The 27,074-nt window shown below is 38.6% G+C and overlaps 2 protein-coding genes across 3 annotated transcripts in view; both read left to right on the forward strand.

Moving 5' to 3' along the window:
• Positions 1-3,421: 3,421 nt before the first annotated feature.
• On the forward strand, positions 3,422-10,348 carry LOC121367722 (transmembrane protein 45B-like). Of its 2 annotated transcripts, none has more exons than XM_041492063.1 (5): positions 3,422-4,451; positions 5,565-5,679; positions 6,422-6,527; positions 7,364-7,792; positions 9,005-10,348. In XM_041492063.1, exons 2-5 carry the CDS (start codon positions 5,587-5,589, stop codon positions 9,049-9,051), a joined length of 675 nt encoding a protein of 224 aa, XP_041347997.1. In that variant the 5' UTR covers positions 3,422-4,451; positions 5,565-5,586; the 3' UTR covers positions 9,052-10,348. The 2 variants fall into 2 exon arrangements, with proteins under 2 accessions (XP_041347997.1, XP_041347998.1); XM_041492064.1 differs by having other exon boundaries at positions 5,582-5,679.
• Positions 10,349-13,109: 2,761 nt separating this feature from the next.
• The window catches only part of LOC121389397 (matrix metalloproteinase-24-like), a 14,023-nt gene continuing 58 nt past the window's right edge, over positions 13,110-27,074 (forward strand). The window contains exons 1-11 of the mRNA XM_041521002.1: positions 13,110-13,547; positions 16,180-16,262; positions 16,548-16,696; positions 17,423-17,498; positions 18,024-18,169; positions 19,210-19,461; positions 20,171-20,356; positions 22,198-22,368; positions 24,029-24,153; positions 25,756-25,907; positions 26,643-27,074. The exon at positions 26,643-27,074 is cut by the window's right edge and continues 58 nt beyond it. Coding sequence (XP_041376936.1) covers positions 13,446-13,547; positions 16,180-16,262; positions 16,548-16,696; positions 17,423-17,498; positions 18,024-18,169; positions 19,210-19,461; positions 20,171-20,356; positions 22,198-22,368; positions 24,029-24,153; positions 25,756-25,907; positions 26,643-26,742 — 1,542 coding nt within the window. The 5' untranslated portion in view covers positions 13,110-13,445 and the 3' untranslated portion in view covers positions 26,743-27,074. The remainder of the gene's footprint in view (positions 13,548-16,179; positions 16,263-16,547; positions 16,697-17,422; positions 17,499-18,023; positions 18,170-19,209; positions 19,462-20,170; positions 20,357-22,197; positions 22,369-24,028; positions 24,154-25,755; positions 25,908-26,642) is intronic.

The following is a 27,074-nucleotide window of genomic DNA, read 5'->3' on the forward strand; positions in this document are numbered from 1 at the left end:
AAAAACGTTTTAATAATTGATTTTTCTTTTGAAATGTAGAGATTGTAACTTGGATTATATGTCAAAGAGAAAATTATTATAACTAAAGTCCAAACCAAATTGTTAACAACTACAATAAATTGCTGTCCTACCTTTATTTTTCGTTAGATTTCCCCCACATTTTGTCCACACAGAAATCTTGAAAAAAATCTTACATTGACACAGATTCCACATACTAGATGATAACCATGTCACCTATATCGACATTGCTGAGATGGCATCTAGGGCAAAAAGCATGTAATTTTGTGCCAGCTGCCATTTTGCCTTTTTATGGGTGAACGGATATGAGGTAATCTAACAATGTCATATCTAACACTGTCATGATGTCAAATGTGATGACGTCATATTAATTATGTCACATACTTTGGAGGCTTCCACCCTTCTTGAAGAGTATTCCATAACAAAGTAAAATGGCAGACAGCAGAAAAGTACATGTATTTTCCCCTATGTGATTTCAGCAAAGTCGATATTGGTGACATCGTTACAGTCTCGTATGTGGAATCAGTGTCAATGTAATGGTTTCCAACTCTGCTTTCGATTTGCCTCATGCCAGGGTTGGTGTACCTTATACTGGTTTTAAACATTGTATCAACCAATTTATCTTTTCGACTTGGCAACGTGATTGGGATGGTGCGGTTGCGGACAAGCTTCATGTTAACAAGCCAGTCTTAGGAGAGTGGTAGTCCTATAGACAGTGCAGGAAGGATAAAATAGTCTTGTGTCGTGCTCGCATCGGTCATACTTACTTGATCCATTCATTTATTTTGAAGAAGGACCCTCCACCTCAGTGTGAGCACTGTCAGTGTACTCTGATGGTACGCCACATTTTGGTGGAGTGTCCTCATCTCAAAGAAACTAGAAAAGATATTTTTGGTCAGAAAAATGTGATGGAATCATTTCGATTCCATCCAGAACCTATTTTACAGTTCCTACGTGATACAGCGTTTTATTGTAAATTTGAAATATTATCTAACTGTGATATTTGTATTTTTGCACAGTTCTTTACATTGTGTTTTAATTTAACTGTTGAATTTTATCTTGATGTTGATCATCAATTGTTTTGCATTTACCATAGTTTGACACCCAATAGCCGATGTATTTTTCGTGATCGGGTGTCGTTAAACATTCATTCATTAATTCATTCTGTAATGGTTTTTTCACAGTTTGTGTCAGGACAAAATTTTTGGGAAATGTAATGGTAATTAAAGGTCGACGAGTAATGATTTACAATTCGGTTCGAACTTTAAATAATTTCATTTTACTACTATTTATATATTTATATTATTGCAAAATCCAATATGAATGACCAATAGGTTAATATGTGACGTCACAGTTTGAAGTTGAATTGAATCTCCATACTGCTGGAGAACTGGCAGCAATTCTGTGGATACACGATGGAAATTTTCTTCTATGTACTTTTCATTTTTTCCTAAGAATTCTTAAGAAAACCAGTGTAAACGCATCATATTTTTTTATATTCAAAAGTTAATTATACAAAAATAATATGTGGGATTGATTCATTTGAGGAACATTATTACAAATATATGTAAAAATAGCAAAATATTTCACTTGCAGTTTTCAGAATGTACTGGGCGGGGCGAAGCCCAGTGGTAAAGCGGTCGGTTTAGGATCGATCCCCATCGGTGACCCATTGGGCTGTTTCTCGTTCCAGCCAGTGCTCCACAACTGGTGTAACAAAGGCTGTGGTATGTACTATCCTGTCTGTGGGATGGTGCATATAAAAGATCCCTTGTTGCTAATCGAAAAGAGTAGTCTATGAAGTGGCGACAGCGGGTTTCCTTATTATCTGTGTGGTCCTTAACCATATACCTGACGCCATATAACCGTAAATAAAATGTGTTGAGTGCATCATTAAATAAAACATTTCCTTCCTTCCTTTAATAGACTAGTGATAAGAAACTATTTTTAGTAGCAAGGGGTCATTTAAAACATTTTACCACAGAAAGGAAAATATATATTAGGCCCTATTGCTTTTAATACCAAAAATGGGATGGCGCTTCACTATGAGGGAGAGGTTGGAAGAAAAAATTTTCTAATAATTTAAAAGGTGAAATTGTGTACAGGTAAAAAAAACCCCCCAAAACCGCTTAATTACCCATAAACCGTCCCATCATTCTATAAAAATGTTTTTGTTTTTTTGTAGTTTGGTTTGACGTAAGAAGAAAAGTAAAAATGTTTTTGAAATGGATAAAATAAACCCCTATTTTTGTGTGAAATTTACAAATCAATCGGCTCAGAAACAAATAACTTATAGTAAATTTCATAGTATGAAAAAAGCGTTCTCTGTGAGACGGACTTTGATTGTGCCTAACCACCCTCAAACCCAAACCGCCATCCCATATACGTGTGGTCACGGGTCAATAATTATGCATGTGGTTCACAACTCTTCCAGACCTGTTACTCTTTTAATGCATTTCATTCAAAGCAATGGTAATATCCTGGATAGCTAAACTGTTATCGATATGAAGAGTAGTTCAGAATTGATCACACAGTTAAAGGAAGTGGGATCGAAACGCTGTCAGTTCAGGTCAGGTCAGGTCATAGGGTTTAACGTGCGCATTCAGAACAAGCTGTTGTAGCGCACGCCTGTCATGGGCGTATTTGTCGGCCTGGGCCGGCTCCTGCGTCTGAACAGGAGAGACGCGGTCTAGAACCTGATAACCATTACATACCCTTTGAAACTTTGATAGTGGACGCTGGAATAATATACTTACAGAAGATCGGTTTGTAAACTGTAATAACACTGACTACAAATTTCATTTTCTCTTCATTTGCTTTTTAATAATTCAGGGGTCCAGATTCTAGATCTATATTACTACCATACACCGAACAAAGTTGATACAAATATATTTAAAGAAATAAAGGAAGATAAACGATTCAGGAGGGCCTACACTAAACAATTTAGCTTATGTTATAAGTGGATCGTGTATTTCAATAAATGTTGACCAAACGCGCACGCCCAACAGCCCCTTAACCCCCCCCCAAAAAAACATACAAAAAACAAAACAAAACAAACACAAAAAACCCTCCCCTCCCCCACCACCCCTCACAAAAGAAAACGAAAAACTAACAAACATTTATCTATCTCTGTCATTTTTTATATCTATCTCTGCCATTTTTAGACCAGTGGTAAAAGCGTTCGCTTGATGTGCGGTCGGTTTAGGATCGATTCCCGTCGGTGGACCCATTGGGCTATTTCTCTTTCCAGCCAGTGCTCCACAACTGGTGTAAAAAAACGCCGTGGTATGTACTATCCTGTCTGTGGGATGATGCATGTAAAAGATCCCTTGCTGCTAATCGAAAAGAGTAGCCCATGAAGTGGCGACAGTGGGTTTCCTACCTCAATATCTGTGTGGTCCTTAACCATGTCTGATGCCATATATCCGTACAAAAAATGTGTTGAGTGCGTCGTTAAATAAAACATTTCCTTCCTTTCCTGTCACTTTTTGTCTATGTATGTATCACTGTTTCTTTTTCTCCCTATCCCTCTTTCTGTCGTTTCTTTTTTTCCCCTCTGCATCTTCTGTTTTTTTGTGGGGTTTTTTTTAACTACTATAGTTTTGTTTCTCTCGGGGGTTTTTCTTCTCTTTCTTCACCTGTTCCTCACCCTCTGCTGTGTGTATGCCTCTGCTCTCTCTCTCTCTGTCTCTGTCTCTGTCTCTGTCTCTCTCTCTCTCTCTCTCTCTCTCTCTCTCTCTCTCTCTCTCTCTCTCTCTCTCTCTCTCTCTCTCTCTCTCTCTCTCTCTCTCTCTCTCTCTCTCTCTCTCTCTCTCTCTCTCTCTCTCTCTCTCGCTCTGTCTCTCTCTCGCTCTTGCTCTCTCTAACGTAGGCTGTACCTCCATCAAGATCTGATCTGTCCACTCCTGAGAACAGAATGAGTCTGCTAGTGGACTGGTAGTGATTCGAATCCTACTACTTCGAACCAAGCCCCCACCACAGCCCCGAGTGTCCCCATTTTCGATTGTGTCTATAACACAGACCAATAACATATACAGTACGGTAAGTTCAGTATCGTCGTGTGACAAAGCACGTAAGATGTCATGTCGTGAGAAAACTGTTTTCCTGTCTCACTGCAGGGGCTCCCGTCTCTTACTATTTTGAAATGCTAACAAACTTTCATCTTTCTTTACCTTTAACAATGTTTGTTGTTTGAGACACTACAGTGTTTCCTTCTGTAACCAACATATTTATTTTAACAGTCCATTGTTAAGTTTTTTGTGTTAGAGAAATGATATTACAGTGGTAAAGGTTTTCTAATTTACTAATCTCCAGGCAATATTTAGGATTTAATTTTCAAAGTGTTTTGGATCAGAACAGCGATGACAGAAATCATGGCACCGAAGGCTATTGCTGTTTGAAAGGGACTACCTTCTAGAGAATCGACCGTTATCGTAAGTGAGGCGAACCAGCGTATCCGCTTAATACCCAAAGTACGTACTGCAGAAACAACAACATCGGCATCATCAACAACAACTACATCTCAGTACATTTTGAAACTATGGCTTATACTGAGTGTGCGAGTGCGAATAATTTTTACAAGCTCATATACCACTAGAGTTTCGAGCATGTCCGTCCAGGGGCCTGTCTCTGGATAGCCAGGGGCTTGTCCCGGGACAGAAAAATTAAGCGGACAATTTTGAAATGTACATTCAAAAATTAAATAGTGGGCCTTTAAAATTTTGATGCGCATCTCGAATTAATATAATTAATAAAGAAAATTCTACTCATTAAATATGGCCGTTAGATTAGATCGGGTGGTCAATTTTTTTTTAGATAAGATCGGTGGCCTGACTCGGGATGGAGGAAGGGGGGGGGGGGGGGGTGTGGATGCTTATACTGACATTTCATTTAGAGAGGCAAAAGAAACTGACTGCTGCTAAATAGGACGCTCCCATTAAGGATGGGCAATTAGTTACTTTGCTTTGCTTAACGACACCACTAGAGCACATTGATTTATTAATCATCGGCTATTGGATGTCAAACATTCAGTCATTGCGACAGTCTTCGAACGGAATTCCTCTACATTTTTTCCATTAATAGCAAGGGATTTTTCATATTCACTATCCCACAGACAAGATAGCACATACCACGGCCTTTCATATACCAGTCGTGATGCACTGGCTGGAATGGGAAAGGACCAATTAAAGGATATTCTCTATTTTTACACAGACAGGACAACACATACCATAACATTATTAGATTAGTATTAAATTGGAGCAAGATGCAGAAACGACGTTGGACTCCGGTATTATTGTATTATCAACATACAGCAAGAGAATTTTATAATGATATAACTGAATGATGATGAAATGACTTATTATCGTGGTTCAATCAAATTACGGTTCAAGCACGCTATTCTGGGCACCCAACTCTTTGACCGTTGCTGTTTAGCTAGACCAAATAACAAGTTTGATATACATATTTTTAAAGACAATATATAGTCCTTACTACGGTCTTTGATATAGAAGTAGTAGTGCAGTTGTAAAACATATTGTGTTTTTCAGAAAACGTTCTATTCCAGCCAAAATGGGGTCATTCTGGGGTCACATCGATGAAGGCCTGTTCTTTATTATTATCGCTCTCTGGTGGATGGTTCATGGTTTTAAAGACTACATTATTGTAAGTTCTGACTGCCTATAATCTTTTTATGAGATTTGTCACATAATATACATAGACTTTATATCGGGTGCAGGGATTACGTTTGACATAAATGTGGTTTAAAAAGTATTTTTTAAAAGTAACTGATGGTTAAAATGTTTTTGAACTTGCCAAAGGAAAGCATCAACATCATCAATATCAAACAAGCATAACACATGAGAGGAGCAAAACAACCACACATACACGAAAACACACACATACACATACACGAAAACACACACGCGCGAAAACACACACACATACACGAAAACACACACGAAACACGCGCGAAAACACAGACACATACACGAAAACACACACACACACACGAAAAATACACACGAAAACACATACACAAACACACGCACACGAAAACACATACACACACATACAACACACAACGCACACACTGACCAACAAATAAGCGAGAGATCACGGTTTATACGAATTTCATACTATTATAATAATCAATTTGTTATCAGTTTGCTTAAATACATAAACTAATACATTTATGTATATTATTCCGAAGTACTGATAAATTTGTTATATCATGAAATTTGTAATATAACATTTATGTTTATTTTGAGCAAAACAAATACAATTATTTACATTGTTTCCATTACGCTGTGAAAGATAATAAGGACAACACGTTAGTCGTTACACACCTGTAGAAGTCTACGGGTTTTTATTTCTATTTTTTTTTTTTTTCGATTTGTGTTTTTAGAGTCAAAGCCGCGGAGAAGAGTTTCGACCTCAGATCAGCTACGTTTTACCAGGAAGACGCAAAATACCTATAGAAATTATTTTCAAGATTTGTTTCCCTGTTATAGGTAATTAAAAGCCCCAAATGGTTTCTTTATTTATCAAAGTAAAACACATTTCTAAATTACCAGTTTACATGAAAATCATATGACAAGTAAGTAGACACGTAAAATATACGTACACAGACAAATATACATTTACATATGATACATACAGAGACATACATAAAGACAGACAGACAAATATACACACTAGGAAGCGGGGGGTGGGGGGAGTTTATGTGCCCCCCCCCCCCCCCCCCACACACTTTTCAGATATTTTGCTTTATATTTGCTTTATAATAGTGTAAAAGTGGGACCTTCCTACGCCACTGATACACACATCTTGAACAACTGATTGGTGGGTTAAAAAGAACATTTATTATAGCTAATAAATTATTCTCTCTTCGTGTAGTTTTTTTAACTGCTCTAATATTAAAACCTAACATCAATTCCATAATCCTGTCACGATGTTGTTGAAATATCTCTTGAATTTTATCTTGTACATGAATATTAATTTAAAAGGTAACAATGAATGTAAAGTTTGTTTTGTTTTTGCGACCACTACAGCTCATTGATTTATTAATCATAAGCTATTGGATGTCAAACATTTGGTAATTGTGACACGTAGTCTCAGAGAGGAAACCCGGTACATTTTTAAATTAATAGCACCATTCCACAGACAGGATAGCACATACCACGGCCTTTGATATACCAGTCGTGGTGCACTGGCTGGAACGAGACATAGCCCAATTAGCTCACCGACGGGAATCGATCCTAGACCGACCGCGCATCAGACGAGTACTTTACAACTGGGCTACGTCCCGCTCCCAATTATGTATATAATTCTGCTTCGTAAATTACAGGTTTTATAGGCGAGGTAGTCGACGGGGGCGCCTACTTTCTGGACGATGAGGGCAATTTCAGAAAACTCATCTACATCCAACACATGACCATATACGGGATGTTCATCCTGCATGCGATCTCTGACCTCATGACGTTTTGCGGCGTGCCGTTACCCAGGGACACGAACTACATGACAGTATGCCTGTCGTTCGTGTGGTACGGCGTGGCTTTCTACTACCACGCCTACATGCACGGCAAGGAGCCGCTCGAGCAGGTCGTCCACGTGTTGCCCGTCTACGCCATGTTGGCCGTCGCCGCGGCCATCTTGTTGGAGAAGCATTGGAAGAGTGGGATCTGGACGTTCTTGGTCAGAAGTTATTTCGTATTGACCCTTGGAACGTGGTTCTCTCACGTGGCATTCATGCTGTACGTCCATGACAGATTTCCAGGTAATTGTTGATTTTAGTATAGTTTTTGAAAACAAAAAACCCTTTAGTCAATAAGTGCAGACCGTGCTTTGAAAATTGAGGTGGGAGATTAAGTGCTTCCCTAACTTAGATTGTGGCGAGCCATTTAAGATATTACCATATTGATAACTACATAAACTGACATTACTCTCCTAGAACTAATCTCAGGCGAGTGATGGCGAGCGGGAATAATAGCTTCCCTTAATAGGAAGGTCACTACGACCATATTTAGATTAACAATGTTATCGTGTATTACACGTACTTGCAAATTCAACTTTCTAAAGTTAATTTTAAAAATTAAAAACTGAATATTGGCTTTAAATCCCTCCAAAATCCATAGCATAATGATATGATATGAAAGCGAGGAGTCAAATATCATAAAATAGTGATTCGTGTGCACAAGGTAAGATTATAATAAACAATTTAGTCTGATATGAACCATCAGCACTAGTGTATCACGTGCATTGGCATTGACTTTTCAAAATATGTTCAGACTTAATTTGCTATCATAGAAGATTTTAATTAAACCCTCCAATCCCTCCTTGCACATGTCTGTATATCTATGCAAAGCAAACATTCTGAATTCCTTATTGTTTGCCTCTACACAAGGGAGCTAAATGCTATCGGTCTAGGAATTTTATCTGCCCATGAGTTCTTTAGCATTGTACAGTGTATTACTGCAGCAGCTATTCGGAAATGGAGAAGCAAGTTTTCCAAGTATCAATCACACATACTAATGTTTTTTAGTGTGAATTCTTTAAACGAGAGGGTGAAAAATAATCTCTCTCTAAATCACAGAATATTCTCCAGTTTCTTCAAAATATGCAAAACACGAAGTCTAAACATATAAGACATAACGGTGGTGTCATGGTTAAGTGATCGGACATAAGGCTGGTAGGTACTGGGTACGCAGCCCGGTACCGGCTCCCACCCAGAGCGAGGTTTAACGACTCAATGGGTAGGTGTAAGCCCAATACACCCTCTTCTCTCTCACTAACTACTAACAACCAATGTCCTGAACATACAGCTCAGATAGCCGATGTGTGTGTGTGCCCAGGACAGCGTGCTTGAACCTTAATTGCATATAAGCACAAAAATAAGTTGAAATGAAATGAATTCCTCCATCTTATTATTTTTTTAAAACTGCCCTCATTTTAACTTTATTTTAATGTTACACGTGTATTTAATATTCAGGTGGAGAAGCTTCTGTACGGAGTCCACATGAAGTTCACGTACTTTGAGGACCAGGATCAACACCAGGACAAGGAGGAGATCCAGACATATAAGTACAGGTCTGTTAGGTTGAAAGGGCTGTCTGACCACGACAAAGAAGAGAACCTTCTACTTGAGGATTTTGAATTGTAGACGTCAAGATCCGTGCTAGCAAAACTTTAAAGTATAAATTCCAGGATTTAATAACCGAGGAGATCCAGATATACAAGTACATATCTGTTAGGTTGAAAGGGCTCTCTGACCAAGACCAAGAAGAAAATCGTCTGCGTAAAGATTTTGAATAGTAGACTTCAGGACGTGTGCTAGTAAAACTTAAAAGTGTTGATTCAAGGCTTTAATAAGGAGCAGATTTTAATAAAGGAGGAGATCCAAAGATATCTTACAGGTCTGTTAACATGAAAGGATTCTCCAATCAATGCAAATAACAAAATCTTCTGCTTAAGGATTTTGAATTGTAGACGTCAAGAGTCGTGCTAATATGATTTAATATAGTCTTGCCAGTACAAGTACGATGCAGTTGAAGTCAGAACATGTTGCTAAAGTCTTCAGTTTGCTTCTCTCTGGCTTTAACATGCAGTAAGCACGGACTCTGAAAGATGACAAGAAGTCTCTTGTATCATGATGGCTACGTTTTATATTATGTCCACTAAAGGGTGTCTTTGGATTTTGTATCTGCCCATCGGCAATACACGTATCCTACGCCTAACTGCAAGAAAATAGTAGAAGCACCTTTTTTTAATAAACACATTTCTTGTGCAGTTAGATGGAACTAAGTTATTTAATCTACTTTATAACAGAGAGGAAAGTAAACACTACGACAAAACGTTAATTAAAAGACATCTCTAGCACAATACGTTTTGGATAATTACCTGTACTATTTGGATATATATAACTCGAGAAGTTAAAGGAGATCTAAATTAACGCTTTTTATTAGCATTTGAGCATTTTTATACTTATAAAGTCACGAGCGAACTGCTATAACATTATGTAAGTTATATATTTGAGAAATATCGGGGAAAACACGTCTACTGGAATGTTTTCTTCCAATAATATATTACCTTTTTAGTATTTTGTGCTTGTCATTATTGTAATACTCGATGAAAACGACTTTGTCATAATTCTATACCCGTTTATTTTGTTAAGTTGCAATCAAACTGGCGTTAATAGACTATGCAGTAATAATCATATTCCGTTAATATTTGTCTGTTTTTCTTTTTGATGAATCTAATCGTTTTATATTCTGTAGACATTTGAATTATAGCTGTTATATATTTTTAAATGAGACAAATACATTCTTCAACTGGTGTTCTGTTTTCTTTTTTTATGATAACACAATGTCGTTACAACAGTCACTTTGATTTGTTAGTTTTATTAACGTCACCAGACGATGCAAGACCACCCTGGTTACCGGTGTCCATAAAGATGATAACTGGTTTAGAGTGAAACCCACTACCCCCCCCACCTCCAGCTATCTCCACTTTTTTAATTAGCAGAAAAGAGTGTTTTATATCTATTTTCCTACAGACAAGACAGCACATACCAGTGTTTTTTATGCATACATAGGCAAAGCACCCATTCACGATAGCATGCAGTCAGGAATTGTAAAATCATCTTTAGCCCCTGTCTTGTACAGAGATACGCGCTTGCGCATGTTACTAATTTTGTTGCTCAGACTAACAACACCGACTTGAATGACAGCTGGCTTACTAAGCTGAATCGATCCTAAAACCTGTAGCACTTCAGGTGCTTTAAGAGAGAGAGAGAGAGAGAGAGAGAGAGAGAGAGAGAGAGAGAGAGAGAGAGAGAGAGAGAGAACAAAACAAAAAACAAAGCATACCAAGGTGGCAGCAGAAACCAGACTGTCTACTAAATTAAACGACGCAGCAATAGTGATGTCCATAGCCAGATCGGTCCCTGAGTCTGGTTACACAGAGACGAAATAAGCAGTAGATTCCGGACTTAGTCACTGGCTAGTGCACCACGACTGATATATCAAAGGCTGCGGTATGTGCTATCCTGTCTGTGGGATGATGCACATAAAGACCCCTTGCCACTAATAAAAAAATGTAGCGGGTTTGCTCGCTAAAACCCTGTCAAAATTACAAATGTGTGAGATCCAATAGCCCAATGATTATTAAATCAATGCGCTCTAGTGGTGTCATTAAACAAAACAAACAAACAAACTGTAATCACTAGTTACGCCCAGAATGAATATGCCTGGACCTTATTTGGATATAAAGTGTATTTGTTTAACAACATCTCAAGAGCACACCAATTAATTCGTCATCGGCTATTGGAAAGAAAAAAAGAAAGAAATGTTTTATTTAACGACGCACTCAACACATTTTATTTACGGTTATATGGCGTCAGACATATGGTTAAGGACCACACAGATTTTGAGAGGAAACCCGCTGTCGCCACTACATGGGCTACTCTTTCCGATTAGCAGCAAGGGATCTTTTAGTTACGCTTCCCACAGGCAGGATAGCAGAAACCATGGCCTTTGTTGAACCAGTTATGGATCACTGGTCGGTGCAAGTGGTTTACACCTACCCATTGAGCCTTGCGGAGCATTCATTCAGGGTTTGAAGTCGGTATCTGGATTAAAAATCCCATGCCTCGACTGGGATCCGAACCCAGTACCTACCAGCCTGTAGACCGCGGCTATTGGAAGTCAAATATTTGATAATTCCGACGTTAGTTTTAGACTCAGAGGAAACCCGTTACATTTTCCCATAGGATATCATATAACACGAACTTTGATATGCCAGTTGTGGAGCACTGGTTATGATGGGGAAAACCCAATCAGTAAATGTGTTCGCCGAGGAGGTTCGACCCTACAACCCATGCACCTGAGGCGGACTCTCTAACAACTAAGCTAGATCCTACCCCTTGTAATTGGATACAGATAATGCAAAGAGTTCTGTAGCCCCACTTCTCTGTCCTGGACAGCACTCTCTGGCCAAGTCAGGTGTTGTGCCCACGACAGGCATGCTTGAACAGTTTTCTGAAGCACGCAAAAAATGTCCCATATCCATATTTCCTTAGCTCTTAATTAAGTTAAAGTTTGTTTTGTTTAATGACACCACTAGAGCACATTGATTTATTAATCATCGGCTATTGGAACGAACGAACTAAATGTTTTATTTCACAATGCACTCAACACATTTTATTTACGGTTATATGTTGAAGGACCACACATATATTGAGGGAGGAAACCCGCTGTCGCCACTTCATGGGCTACTCTTTTCAATTAGCAGCAAGGGATATTTTATATGCACCATCCCACAGACAGGATAGCACATACCACGGCCTTGGATATACCAGTCGTTGTACACTGGCTACGGCTATTGGATGCCAAACATTTGGTAATTTTGACATATAGTCTTAGAGAGAAAGCCTGCTACATTTTCCCATTAGTAGCAAGGTTTTTTTTTATATGCACCATCTCACAGACAGGATAGCACATTCCACGACCTTTGACATACCAGTCGTGGTGCACTCACAGGAACAAGAAATAGTCCAATGGGCCCACCGATGGGGATCGATCCTAAGCCAACCGCGCATCAAGCGAACGCTTTACCACTGGGCTACGTCCCGCCCCTAGCCCTTAATTAGTATGGCGGTTTCAAGGTATGTTATGGTCTGGACCCCAAAGCAACTGTCTCATTTGGACCGCCCTTTCGACTACGTACAGGTACTTTCGTACGCAACATATTTTGGTTTCTAGTCTATAAAAAAAAAATGGAACATCTCAAATCACTGCAACAGAAATAATTGCCTGTACAAACCTACATTGTTTACCTCGATTCTTAATTAATGCTTAAATTTACACGACCCCGAATTAAACAAACATATTAACACGTCCATGATCTGTTGTCTGGGTGGACTATTTGTGGATTGCATTAATACGACAAGCAAACAAACTCTTGGATTTATTTTTCAAATCGCTGATAAAATGACCTCGAGTGTGGGATCAAATGTCGGTCATATCCAGGGTATCTGGCTAGCCAAACCGTCTACCTAGGCGACACGAACAGTTAAAAACAGTGTAGATGTTACCCAGAGTATGCATCGGCTGACCTGTCGCGAGACATCTGATTTTGAGCTACATGCAAACACGAGATTAATAATTCGCAGACGTCAAATGTGTATCGACACCACAGTTTATAACTGTGAATAAGTGTCTAAATTGTTGATGCAGACAGCATTTTAGGTCAAACTTAAATTTATCAAAATTAACTGTTTGTAAATTATGTAGTCGTTGTTGCAAAGATTCGCATCAGATTTCGGAACCCTTTACGTGTTGAATATCCTGTACAAGAAGAAACGGATTCTATGCGGCTCTGGATCTTCCGAAATTCTGATATTAACAAACTGCGACACACCTAGAGCTGAAGAAATGCTGTATTACACAGTTACAGTGGTTTGTATGATGGCTGGAGTGATCGGTAAAGAGATTCCACATCATGCAAGAACAAAACGCCAGGCGTTTGACCCAGACGTAAGACGTTATCTTCTTTTGTTGTTGTTGTTGTTGAATATTTCAGAAAGAATCATATGACGACGAGGTGCTTATGAATGCGTGAAAGGATGAACATGAAAAGATGGATGTTAACGACACCTAAATATGAATTAACCACCGACCTATAGGTGTCAAACACAGATAAGGAACAATAGAAGTACAATATCAGGGCTCCAACTTAACAACGGCGGCAATTGCCGTCGTTGAGATATAGATTGCCGTAGGTAAAGAGCATCAATCGGTAAAGTTCCTCAACAATGGCAAAATGTATACACCTGGTATATGTTATCTGCCAATATTTAACATTTGCACAATTAAAAATATGTCTATATACAGAAAAATAACCTTTCAGTCATGTTTATTTGCTGCAAATATCACTTACAAATTGCCATAGGCAGGCTCAAAACTGCCGTCGGTGGGCTGTTTCACCCAAGGCAATTATTTTAAAAATTGTCGTGGGAGACAAATTCTTAAGTTGAAACCCTGCAATATGCACAATGGTTGAAAATATTAATGATTAAAAATTAATAATAATAAAATTAAAAAAAAAAGAAAAAAAAAAGCATAGAGTAGGAAACTAAACGAAACGAATATGTTTAACAATACTTAAGAACATTTGAAACCAAAGTTATTTAGTGTTTAATACAATGAAGTTTGATAGGAAACCATCTGCTGCTACATAGATTTCTACGGAAGAGCAGCAAGGTACTGTTATGTGAATGTCCCCCATCCCAGTCGTGAGACACTGATTGAAATGGAGGAACTAACATATAACTCAATAATATTATGATGTCAACATTGCTTTGCTAAAAAACCGCTTCCTGCTTACATTCGAGTTTAAATTATATCAAATACGGGCGTAGGAAGTTGCCAAAAAGTGCGCGCGTGTGTGTTGTTGGGGTGGGGTGACACACACACACACACACACACACACACACACACACACACACACACACATGTACACATATATAAAAACCATAGCTGCTGCTACCTACGCAAGTGTCAAATTACTTAATTAAATGTGCCTCCTTATTTCATTTACAATTACAAAAAATAACTTTCAGTTATTTATTCATTTTGTATTTATTTATTTATTTATTTATTTATTTATTTGTGTTTAGTTGTGCTATTTATTGGTTTTGTCATAATGTCTGCGATTGTTTTGTTGTTGGTAAATTTGCTTTATTTACATAAGTATCAGAATATGTCAGCAACTGGGGGATGAGGCACTTTGTATCTTAAATCACCTTTCAGCTAGGGGATGCATCATTTATCCGCTTCCGACGCCCATGCTTTGTTCTGAGTTTAATGACCTGAACTCTATAATTTATTTCAACTATGGACTAGCTTCGTGGCCCATCGAGTTCAACATTCGCATGGTATGACCACATAGAAACCTCTCCAACAAATTATCTTAAATAAATATGTACTTAAGATAAGACTTAGTGTTGACAGCGTGTAGCACATATTTCACATATAGACACGAGAGAGAGAGAGAGAGAGAGAGAGAGAGAGAGAGAGAGAGAGAGAAAGAGAGAGAGAAGTAAGAGAGAGAGAGAGAGAGAGCGGAGGAGAGAGAGAGAGAGAGAGAGGGAGGGATGTAGAGAAAGAGGGAGTGGGAGGGCAGAGATACTAGAGAGAGAGAGAGAGAGAGAGGGAGAGAAAGGGAGGGGAGTTTTAACAGAGAGATAGAGAAAGACAGGGAATGGAGGGGCGATGTAGTAGATGTCGCAGAGGGGGAGAGAGAGTTAAGGGGCTGGTATTTCCGAGAGATAGAGAAATAGGGTGGGAGTTTAGTAGGAGGGAGAGAGAGAGATAGAGTAGAGAGATAGAGAGGGAGGGGATGTCTTTAGAAATAAGTTAGTTCTTTATGGCATAGGCATTAGAGAGATGAGATAATGATTATACGAGCGATAGAAGATATGCTACAATTGGATACAGGGAATATATTCTAAACCCGATTTAAATTCGTTGCGGCGGTAGCTGAGTTCGTTACGATATCTCGACTATCTAGGCTCTCTCACTCTAGATAAATTCTCGCCTTTATTCCGTCTCTTTCCATCTCTCCTCCCTCTATCTCTCGTTTCTCTTGCTTTATCTCTTTCATGCTTTCTCTCCTCTCGATCTACTCCTCTGATTAGCTCTTCTACTCTCTATCTCTCCTCGCCTTATGCATCTCTCAACTATCTGCTCGTCTATCTCGCGCCTCTCGCTCTGCTCTCTACTTCGCACTCTCGAGAATAGAGAGCTCGTAGTTCATGCAGAGAAATTAGAGAAGGCGAGAGAGTAGAGTGCTGAGAAATATCCTTTTCTCACTACTATAATCATATATATATTATGATATATCTATAGATATATTTCTAGATTCTCTCCGAGATTTATCTATAACTATACTAAGATCGACATTCTACCGTCATAAGAAATATTCTTTGATCTGGGTAGGGTGGGTGTAGGAAAAGAAGACAGTGTTATCCTCAGTCAGTACTGGGGTGAAAAAGCTTCCCCCGAGTCCCACCACCCCTCAGTAGATGCCTACATATTTTGAATATTAACCTTATTAAAGTGAACTTACATGTAGCCATAGTTGTTGGGTTTTTTATTTCATGAACAGTCATTCATGGAAAAATTCGGCTACTTGGAGCCTAATCCTGATGGAATTCCTCACGATGATGCGTCTAGAGCTGAAGCAATACGGTATGCCACATATATTTTCTGTCTGTTAAACTGCAGTCTTCAAACTTTATTACATACTGAATGGAGAGAAAACCGTTTCTAAATGTTTTGGTATAAAACTGTGATCCCGTACATGGGATATTGACTTAACGACAACGGATTGGCTGCTCCACGGCGATGGCCCTGACGCCAAAGCCATGCAATCCACTGAAATTAATACTACCGAAAGTGATTTTGCTCTGTTACATTTAAGCTGTGTCGTGAAAAAATATATAGAGATATTGACGTTTCTTCTCTTCACACTAGAGAGTTCCAGAGATTTAACGGCTTGCCAGTAAGTGGTCATCTTGATCATCACACTGTTCGTAAGATGCGATCGCCTCGCTGTGGTTTGCCAGATATACAACGACCAAGTCATCGTGGTCCCGGCCAGCCATTGGCTTTTCAAGTTCCAGGTCAGTGACGCCAAAGACATGCAGTCCATGGCAATTAGCACAACCAAAATGTACAGCTATTCAAAAGGAAAGGTATTATTAAAGAAAAAACACATTTTGGTAGTTATATCAGTGACGCAGTAAAGACATCGACATAAAAAGTATAACTTAACGACACCACTAGAGCACATTGCTTTATTAGTCATCGGTTATTGGATGTCATACATTTGGAAGTTTTTTTACACGAAGTATTAGAAGAAACCTGCTACATTTTCCCCATCATCAGCAACGGATCTTTAAATGCACTTTTTCACAAACAGATCAGCACATACCACGGCCTTTGATATACCTGTCGTGGCCATCGTAGGTACTCCTATACAGTCTGATTCTCACCCAGTTTTACGACTTAGTGGGGAGTTATAAGATCACGACATCAACTTCTCTTGTAATAACTACTAACCATTAACTTCTGTCCTGTAGAGACAGCCCAGATAGCCGAGGTATGTGCCCAGGATAGCGTGCTTCAACCTTAATTGGATAAAATTACAAAAATAAATTGAAATGAAATAAATTCTTTCTTTCCTCCCATCTTTCCTTCCTTCCATCAGTCAGTCAGTCACTCACTCACTCACTCACTCACTCACTCACTCACTCACTCACCCATTCACTCACACACTCACCCTCTAAAATGCTTAAATGTTAATTTAATATTTTAGAAATACCTTTTGGTTGTTTTTATTTACCTAGGTTACAAATGGCCATCCAACAACATTAACTACAAAGTAGTCGGCTTCACAAGACAACTCAGGTCAACAGACCAAAGGTAACAAATTCAGAATGCTTTATCCCCATTAGAAGCTAACAGACATTTTAACTGAATGTAGTATAATGCTTAGTCATTGTTCATTATTTTACCTTCCTCACCATGAAAAAAAAGGAACGTTAAAACAGCCTACCCAACTCCAAACTGATGTTATTTTACTAATTTACGTTGATAGAAAATCAAAGCCCTGTTTGTGCTATTGATATTGTAGAACAAACAGGCAAACAGTTAATGTTAAACTTTTCAAAAGCAACCATTTTTATGCTAAACTTTTAAGACTTAATTAGCTAATATCATTTTATTTAGAAGAACTGTGTTTTACTTGGTCAGCTGAGGAATTTTAATTTGAAGCATTCATTGGTTTATAAATTCATTTATAGACGATGGCTTTGTTAGTTCAGTGTGTGACGTTAAACATTCATCATTCATTCATTTATTCATTCATTCGTTCATTGGTTGGATACTATTTTCCTTTATTCCATGTGGCTTTATATTCAGAAAATACCTTCCCCTCGGTCTTTTCAGGCGCGCGTTCAGAAACGCCTTTAATAAATGGACCGACGTGACCCCCTTGAACATCAGAGAAATCGCAGGCGGCTCGGCGGAGATTGAGATTAGCTTCGCTAGGTACAACCATGGGGATGGAGCCGGAAACTCTTTCGATGGTAGAGGTAAATAAATTGGAAACTCTTTCGATGGTAGAGGTAAATAAATTGGAAACTCTTTCGATGGCAGAGGTAAATAAATTGGAAACTCTTTCGATGGCAGAGGAAAATAAATTGGAAATTCTCTTGATGACAGAACGGAGTAAATTAGAAACTTTCTCAATGGTAGAATTAAGTACATAAATTGGAAACTTTGTCGATGGTAGAGGTTAGTAATTAGGATACTATTTCTGTTATAGAGGTAAGTAAACTGAAAACTGACTCGTAGAATTATATAAACTGGACAGCACACTCTTTCAAAGGTAGAAGTGAATACATTGCAAATTATTTCGATGATAAGTAAATTGAAAAATCTTTCGATGGAAGAGATACATTATTTGGAAACCTTTTCGATGGCAGAAGTAAGTGAATTGTAAACTCTTTTGATGGTGGAGGTGAACAGATTAAAAACTCATTCTGTGGTAAAGGCGAGTAAACTGAAAATGGTTTTCAATGGAAGAGGTAAGTATACTGGGAATTATTTTGAATGCAGAGGTAAATAAACTATTTTGAATGTAGAGGTAAGTAAACTGGAATATGTGAAGATCTTCTTTTGCCTTCTTGATACTGTATCAACTACTGAAATCACCATTGGCATAACCAATATCATCATCACTACCAGCAGCAGCAGTAGCACCATCAACATCATCATCATAATCATCATCATTATCATCATATGTCATCATCATCATCATCTGATCATCATCAACATCTAAGTATTCTCAATTATTACTATCATTAACACCTTCATTATCACCATCATCATCATCATCATCATCATCATCATAATCACCAACAACTTCATCACCATAATTGTCATCAACAATACGAGGACTTTCAGACAGAGATATGATCAAATGATTAAAAAAAAACCTTGCAAAAAGCATCAACAACAACAACAAAACCCTGACTACGATTATGTAGTGCCTAAGACATCGGTGTTTAGACTGAAGGATACTGGGATCATATTTTATTAGCTAAACCAACCCCTTTCATTACTGTTTCAGGAGGGACCCTGGCTCACGCCTACTTCCCGGGAACTCAGCCCATTAGTGGCGACACCCATTTCGACGACGACGAAGAGTGGTCGATGACGTCATCGGGATCCAACCTGGAGATCGTCGCCGCCCACGAGTTTGGCCACGCCCTCGGTCTGGGGCATTCCCGAATCCCAGAGGCCTTGATGGCGCCGTACTACCACTACGACGCCAACTACGGCCTACACCAAGACGACAAAAGAGGAATACAGACTTTATACGGTAGGGCCATAGGCACAGAGGTATGAGACGAGAAGTCAAGAAGGGCGCGAAGTGTGATCTCTCCTTAGCCCGAATACTCTGCCTTTCGACATTTGAAAAGTTATAATCGCCCTGTCCAAATGTCCGCCTAGCTCTCGAAAGGCAGAGAACTCGGGCTAAGCTCTCCTATGGTCTGTAGTTTGGAGTCTGTGTGTATATGTGTTTTATATTTTCTTCTATCGCATACCACGTGTCTGCAATTATTGCATCTGAATATCTGTTTCATAACTTTAATTTTAATTTATACTTTGATTTATTTAAAATTTAATATAATTATTTGATATTTTAATTGAAAATATAGATTTGATACTTTGGGTTTTATGCTTGAAACTGTAATTTTAACTTTGATACAAATTTTTATTTTAATAGAACAATAGGGGAATACAAAATGTCTATAGCAGCTGAGTAACTAGTATTTGTAGACTGTCTCTTTTTCTCTCCGCCCCCCCCCCCCTCCTCTCTCTCTCTCTCTCTCTCCCTCTCTCTCTCTCTCTCTCTCTCTCTCTCTCTCTCTCTCTCTCTCTCTCTCTCTCTCTCTCTCTCTCTCTCTCAATATTTTTATTCACTTCTCTCTCTACCATCAACAAAAACCCAAACAACATGACACATTTTAATTGAATACAAGGAAAATGTGTGTTTAAAAATTGTATTATGTATGATCAACAAACAGGTTCAGGCGGGCGCAGAACCACACCCAGACCACGCCCAACTCACAGACCACGTCCAACACACAGACCACGCTCAACTCGCAGACCACGCCCAACTCGCAGACCCGTCCGACCCACGAGACGTCCTACACGTCCGACCCGACCCAGGGGAAGACACTGTAATGTGAAGTTTGATGACATCATTGTAGGTAAGGTAGTTAGGGGTGTATGTACCTCTAAAAAACTATTTGGGTGGAAGCTGACAAGAGAACCAGTTATAAGGGTATTAGACAAAGAGGGCACTTTTAATAAATAAAAATTGGGGAGGGGGGGGGGTAAAGTAAAGTTTGTTTTATTTAACGACGCCACTAGAGCACATTGATTTTTTTATCTTATCATCGGCTATTGGACGTCAAACATATGGTCATTCTGACAGGTTTTTTTTAGAGGAAACCCGCTGTCGCCACATAGGCTACTCTTTTACGACAGGCAGCAAGGGATCTTTTATTTGCGCTTCCCACAGGCAGGATAGCACAAACCATGACCTTTGTTGAACCAGTTATGGATCACTGGTCGGTGAAAGTGGTTTACACCTACCCATTGAGCCTTGCGGAGCACTCACTCAGGGTTTGGAGTCGGTATCTGGATTAAAAATCCCATGCCTCTACTGGGATCCGAACCCAGTACCTACCAGCCTGTAGATCGATGACCTAACCACGACGCCACCGAGGCCGGTCGATTTTGGGGGGTTTATAAAAATACTTTTATTTTGTGTGTGTGTGTCTGTGTGTGTGTGTGTGTGTGTGTGTGTGTGTGTGTAAGATCGCAAACTAGGTCACATATAGAGCATTCACTAGGAGTTCGATGGGTCACAGGACCAGTCCCATCCTTCCACTGACTTGCTGGGTTTTCTTACGTTCCATCAAATGCTCCACAATTGGCATATCAAATATCGTGTTATTTGAAAACGTTTATAAAAGATATACTATATAATAAGAGTAGCATATGTGGCAGCAGCGGGTTTCTTCTTTCATTCGTCAATTTGGATCTTACAGTTATCATATGTCTGATATCTGTTAGTCTTCGTTTAAAGCTGCGATCTCAAGTATATATTTACTATTGAATTATTTAAAACGGATCATCCACGTTACTTTTTCGTACCATCGCGTCATTCTTCGATATCGTTTGGTTATGGTAGCTAATCTACATCGCATTAAACGGACTATCCTGAGTTCGCTGCCACTGTAAGATGTTTTCCAACCAATAAGACCTTTATAACGACTAAAATTACATTTTAAATAAACTGTCTTGTTTTCACCATCAATGTATCCATATTCAGTGTGTTTCTGATCGTCTTAATGTTTATAGTAGCTTAAATGTATTTTTACTTCCAAACATATATATTTTTTCATGACGTACGTAATGTTTGTTAGATAAACTCCAGTTTGCATTACTACAAACATAATCCACTAGCCGATGATTAATAAATCAATGTGCTCTAGTGGTGTCGTTAAAAATAATGCTACAAACATAAGAACGACCAGTAACATTGAAATAACAACAACAACAACAAGAACAACAAACACATTAAAAAAATCCATTGCATACGGGTATGTAACAGTGGTGATTAAAGAGGCTCTACTGGTCGAGAAGATGTTACAATAGCGGCAAACTCGGACAGTGTCTTTAGAAAGTGTTAGTCTCCATTTTAACAGCCAGAAACGGGTCGCTATCTCACTGTTCTGGGTTACAAAGTATTAAAACATGGCGACAGACTCGTATGCTACATTAAGACAGCTGACGAAAACTGTTGATAGCGATGACACATACCTTTATAAAAACTATTAAAACTGTAGTTGTGTTTGTATTTTGTATTAGTAAATGATATGATATGGTGAGGTGAGATTGTATCTTTAAAAACATTTCCTGAGATGTCGTTAACCTTGCGTTGTTTTCTTTAATATTCTACTAGTTTCTTTTTCATATGGATGCCTAGAAAGTTCACCAAGTATCGAGCATGCTTAATCTTATTACATGTTTGTTATTTCAGGCCATGACGGAAACACGTATGCGTTTGCAAAGAAAAAGATTTACAAACTTGATGAAAACGGCGTAGCAGCAGGGTTTCCCAAGAGACTTAATCATGTTTACAGGAGGGCGCCAAAAAGTGCTTCCGCCATTGTATTTGATCGGCTGAGACAAAAGACCTTTTTTTTCAAAGGTACATTGACAATAATGTGTATCAAATGTATCTGTTTTCATACAAAAATAATCATTATAACAGTGAAAAAAAAAAAAAAAAAAAATAAAAAAAAAATAAAGAAACGAACATCAAAGCGGCACCTGGGGTGAGGGTTGGGGGAGAGTAAGGAGAAGTAAATATAGAGCCATGGTAATACAGGGTCTTCTCCAGTAGAGAAAAGGGGAAATTCTAAATGATAATTACCGTATTACAGTTACTATGGTTATTATGGTATAATGTTTGACAAGTAAAAAGGGCTCCTCTGTTTAAACAATGTGCTGAGGTTTGATGAAATAAACATTATTTCTGCAGCCGTATAAGTCTAAAATATCTAATGGGGGCTTGTAAAAAAAGGATAAAGACATGGTAATTAAAAGGTCGTCTGCAACATCCCAGTCTGGAGCTCCATGCGGTAAGACGTGTTTGTTTCGCTTGTGCACACTGCACGTGCTTTCGTGTACTCGACTTGAGGGTCTTTCATTTCGTTGTTTTGTCAGCGAAATGAAGTTTTCTACTGGGATGTATGCGGCCATTGGAACTGATTGAACGCTGGAACGCTTCTCGTTTCGACAGCCTGCACCACCAGGTTAGATTCTTTTTTAGCGAGATTCCTTGCCTCCACGTCATTTCTCCGTCTGACTGTCGACTTGTTTTTTTCGTGACTCGTATGACGGCCATTCTGCAGAACGCCACGGTTGTTCGCGTTTAGTCTCTACATGTCCGAGCCTGTCCTAGCAGCACTGGAAGATTGACCGCCCCACTCTAAGAAGAAATAGGAAGCGGGGTCGGCCCTACTACTCTTTTTCTAGACTTTACCTTGCTTTATAGTGATACCATCTCGTATCCGCCGGAGTCGGGCCAGTCCGCACCACTATACCAACCCATGACGACTGGACTATACCCTAGTCTGATACTCTGTCTCCGGCTTCTCAAGATCTGTATTTCAGCACAGCACTACACCTTCAACGTCTATCGACTGTCAATCTAGGGGTTTTCTTGACGGGATGCAACCCATCTCGTCCCTTTAAGCTGTGCACCCAAACGGCCTTAACGAGGCCACTCGCGTGGACATATCGATCGGACTTTAAACTTTTAGATCTGCGTTCAAAATTTTATGTCGAAATTACTTCTTTTTTTAAAATATTATTAAATAGTCCGATCCTCTCTTCTTTCTCTTATTTAATTTTGGACTGTCCTTCTAAAATGCTCCAAATTATATAAATATTCGGCCGAACAGTCAATTCTTTTTATTTTTGGCTTATAACCTTTTTTTACTAATTGCTATTTAAAAAATTCTGCCCATTCCCCCTTCCATCCTGAGTCAGGCCACCGATCTTATCGGAGGTCGGACTCGGGATGGGCGTGTTCGAAACCCTAGTGGTATATGGGCACGTTAAACTAGTTATCATCATCATCGTCTGCAACTAGACAAAAAGTGCATTCTAAAAACTAAAACTAAAACCCACCCCACTGTTTTATATTTATCGGAGGGATCGGACATCTGTCCTGCCTCTAGTCCCAGTTACAGCCAAGCTTTCATTTTTCAGTCTAAAAAAAGCTAATAATAGCTGGTTATAAAAATTAAAATAAACAAAAATAAACAAAACAGTCATTTAATCTACTGAAGATCTTATTACAGGTAGAAAATATTGGCGTTACACCGGTTTTCAATTGGACAGAGGTTATCCCAAACCTCTACCCACAGACTTTCAACGAAATCGAGCCGCACTGCAATGGCAAGATAACCGCATATATCTGTTCAAGGTAATTATATATACCGAGTTTAGAAACCACCTGAAGCTTGTATCACATTTGTGTACAATATATGCCAATATGTCAACATGAATTAAACAATTATCTTAGTATCTGTTAACATAAATTGTAAAATGATCTTTATACCGTTCAGTAAAGATTTTACATTACTAATACATTATTGTTTGTAAAGATAATACAGTGTAAAAGAAAATAATCTAAAAGACGGTGTATTAAATTTGTAACTACTGACAAGGAAAACTTTAGAAAAAGTGAAACTATGAAAAGTATTTTATTTTATTTATGACTATATTTTTAGGTATAGTAGAGTGGTTTTCGAATGGAAAACATTTGCGATCTGTGTCGAATGGTTTCTATATGATTACTTTATTAATGCTATCAGCATTATGCTCTGGTTGTGAACCGAAGTTTGCACAACTGAAAACAACTCAATGATTTTTTTCAAACTCTATAGGCTCTTTAACATTAACAAAAGCTTGTTTAGCAAATAGCATCTCTCTTATTACAATTGGTTCTCCTTTGAGTGACACAAATTGTCAAAATGTTAATCACAGATTCCCAAACGTCATGAAAGGTAGAGGATTGCTCTGTCCTCATTCGTTATCTGTAATATTTCCGATTGACAATTTGATACTAGCAATAGAAACTAAACTATTGGGTTTCTTTAGTTGAAAGGAAGGAAATGTTTTATTTAACGACGCACTCAACACATTTTATTTTCGGTTATATGGCGTCAGACATATGGTTAAGAACCACACATATATTGAGAGAGGAAACCCGCTGTCGCCACTTCATGGGATATTCTTTTCGATTAGCAGCAAGGGATCTTTTACATGCACCATCCCACAGACAGGATAGTGCATACCACGGCCTTTGTTACACCAGTTGTGGAGTACTGGTTGGAACGAGAAATAGCCCAACGGGTCCGCCGATTCTTTAGTTGGAGTTAAGAAGCGGGACGTAGCCCAGTGATAAAGCGCTCGCTTGATGTGCAGTAGGTCTGGGATCGGTTCCCGTCGGTGGGCCCATTGGGCAATTTCTCGCTGCAGCCAGTGCACCACGACTAGTACATCAAAGGCCATGGTATGAACTATCTTGCCTATGGGATGGTGCATATAAAAGATCCCTTGCTACTAATGGAAAAATATATTCCGACGCCATATAACCGTAAATAAAATGTGTTGAGTGCGTCGTTAAATAAAACATTTTCTTCCTTCCTCTAAGACTATATGTCAGAATTACTAACGGTTGACATCCAATAGCCGATGATTAATAAATCAATCTGCTCTAGTGGTGTCGTTAAAAAAACAAAAAAAACGTTCACTTTTATTTGGAGATGTAATTACTAGGTTTTCTTTATGTGGAATTGTAATTAATAATATAAACAGTGAGTTTTATTTATTTGGAGTTGTAATTAGTAATACAGATGTTGGTTTGCTTCTTTTTTTTTCTTTTTTCTTTTTTTTTGTATTTGGGTAGGGGTTTTTGCATGTTTTTATTTTATTTTATTTTAAATAGTGGGTTTCTTTATTCAGAATTTTAATTAATAATATAAATACTGGGGTGGATTTTATTTGGAGTTGTGATTTTCAGAACAATGAGTACACTGCATGGACGGAAACACTAACACGCCACCATTCTGGCTACCCGAGACAGATCGACGAATTCTGGCGCGGTCTCAGACCACACATCGAGGCCGCCTTCCAGTTCACGGACGGCGAAACCTACTTCTTTAAAGGAAAAGTGTAAGTGTTATTTACTTATCTTTTTACATCAAGAGTAACTGAAATTATTGACAATTAAAAAAAAAAAAGAAAAAAAAAAAGAAAAAAAGAAAGCAAGAAAAACAAAAACACTTAAGGTTTTTTTGAGGTACAAGGTATGTCCATTTTTTTTTACACACCCGTTGATAAGAACAGCTATTTTTGTTAACACACACTTGTTAACAATTTCAAGACATACGACTGGCTGCTTCTAGGTGATGACCAGGTCACCAATGCCATACATCCAATGAAAAAAACCCCAGCACGAACGAAATCGATTACACTGTGACGTATAGTTAATCTGACAACCATCTGTCTGTGACCCGTAAGTGCATGGACTGAAAATAACGTTTAGTCAAAAAAGATGTAAAATTTGCTTAAAACGTGGTTTTTGAGGATATGTTAGAAATAGAATAATACATTCGTGTCCGTTAGATACCATTTATCTTACAACTCGTTGTTTAAAAACGTATCAAACTGGCTTTCGCTCGTTAAATACATTTTAAAATAACTTGTTGTAAGATAAGTGGTATCTAACGACCACTCATGTATTGCCCTCTATGTTACCGGCAAAAAAAAAAACCCCAGAACGGGCGACAAAATAGACGGTAGCAAAGGTATAACTAATTATTGCATTTCGGTAAAAACGCCATCTACTCTTACTATGTACTGTTTAATTAATTACTGGACTTTAAAGGTTGCACTGTATTATTTCAGGTACTGGAAGTTTGACAGCGACTATGCTCGAGTGTTGCAGGGCTACCCGAAGAACACAGCACGAGCGTGGATGGGCTGTAGGCCGAGAATTCCCAAATAAAACATCTCTTAAAGAGACTTTCCCTAGTTTGCTGCCATTGTACGATCTTTCCAACTAATATAGCTCTCTTGACGATTAAAATTATACTGAACAACAAAAAAAAACACGAATACACACACACACAGAGAAAGAGAGAGAGAGAGAGAGAGAGAGAGAGAGAGAGAGAGAGAGAGAGAGAGAGAGAGAGAAAGAGACTAATCGCGTAATGAGCACGCACCGTTAAGGGAACGTCAGTGAATATTCAGTGTGCTTCTAGCCGTCCTGGTGTTTGCAGGGGCCCACCGGTCTCGGTGGCGCAGTGGTTAAGCCATCAGACTACAGGCTAGTAGGTA

The sequence above is a fragment of the Gigantopelta aegis genome, chromosome 3, assembly GCF_016097555.1.
Source record: "Gigantopelta aegis isolate Gae_Host chromosome 3, Gae_host_genome, whole genome shotgun sequence".
NCBI classification, from domain to species: domain Eukaryota; kingdom Metazoa; phylum Mollusca; class Gastropoda; order Neomphalida; family Peltospiridae; genus Gigantopelta; species Gigantopelta aegis.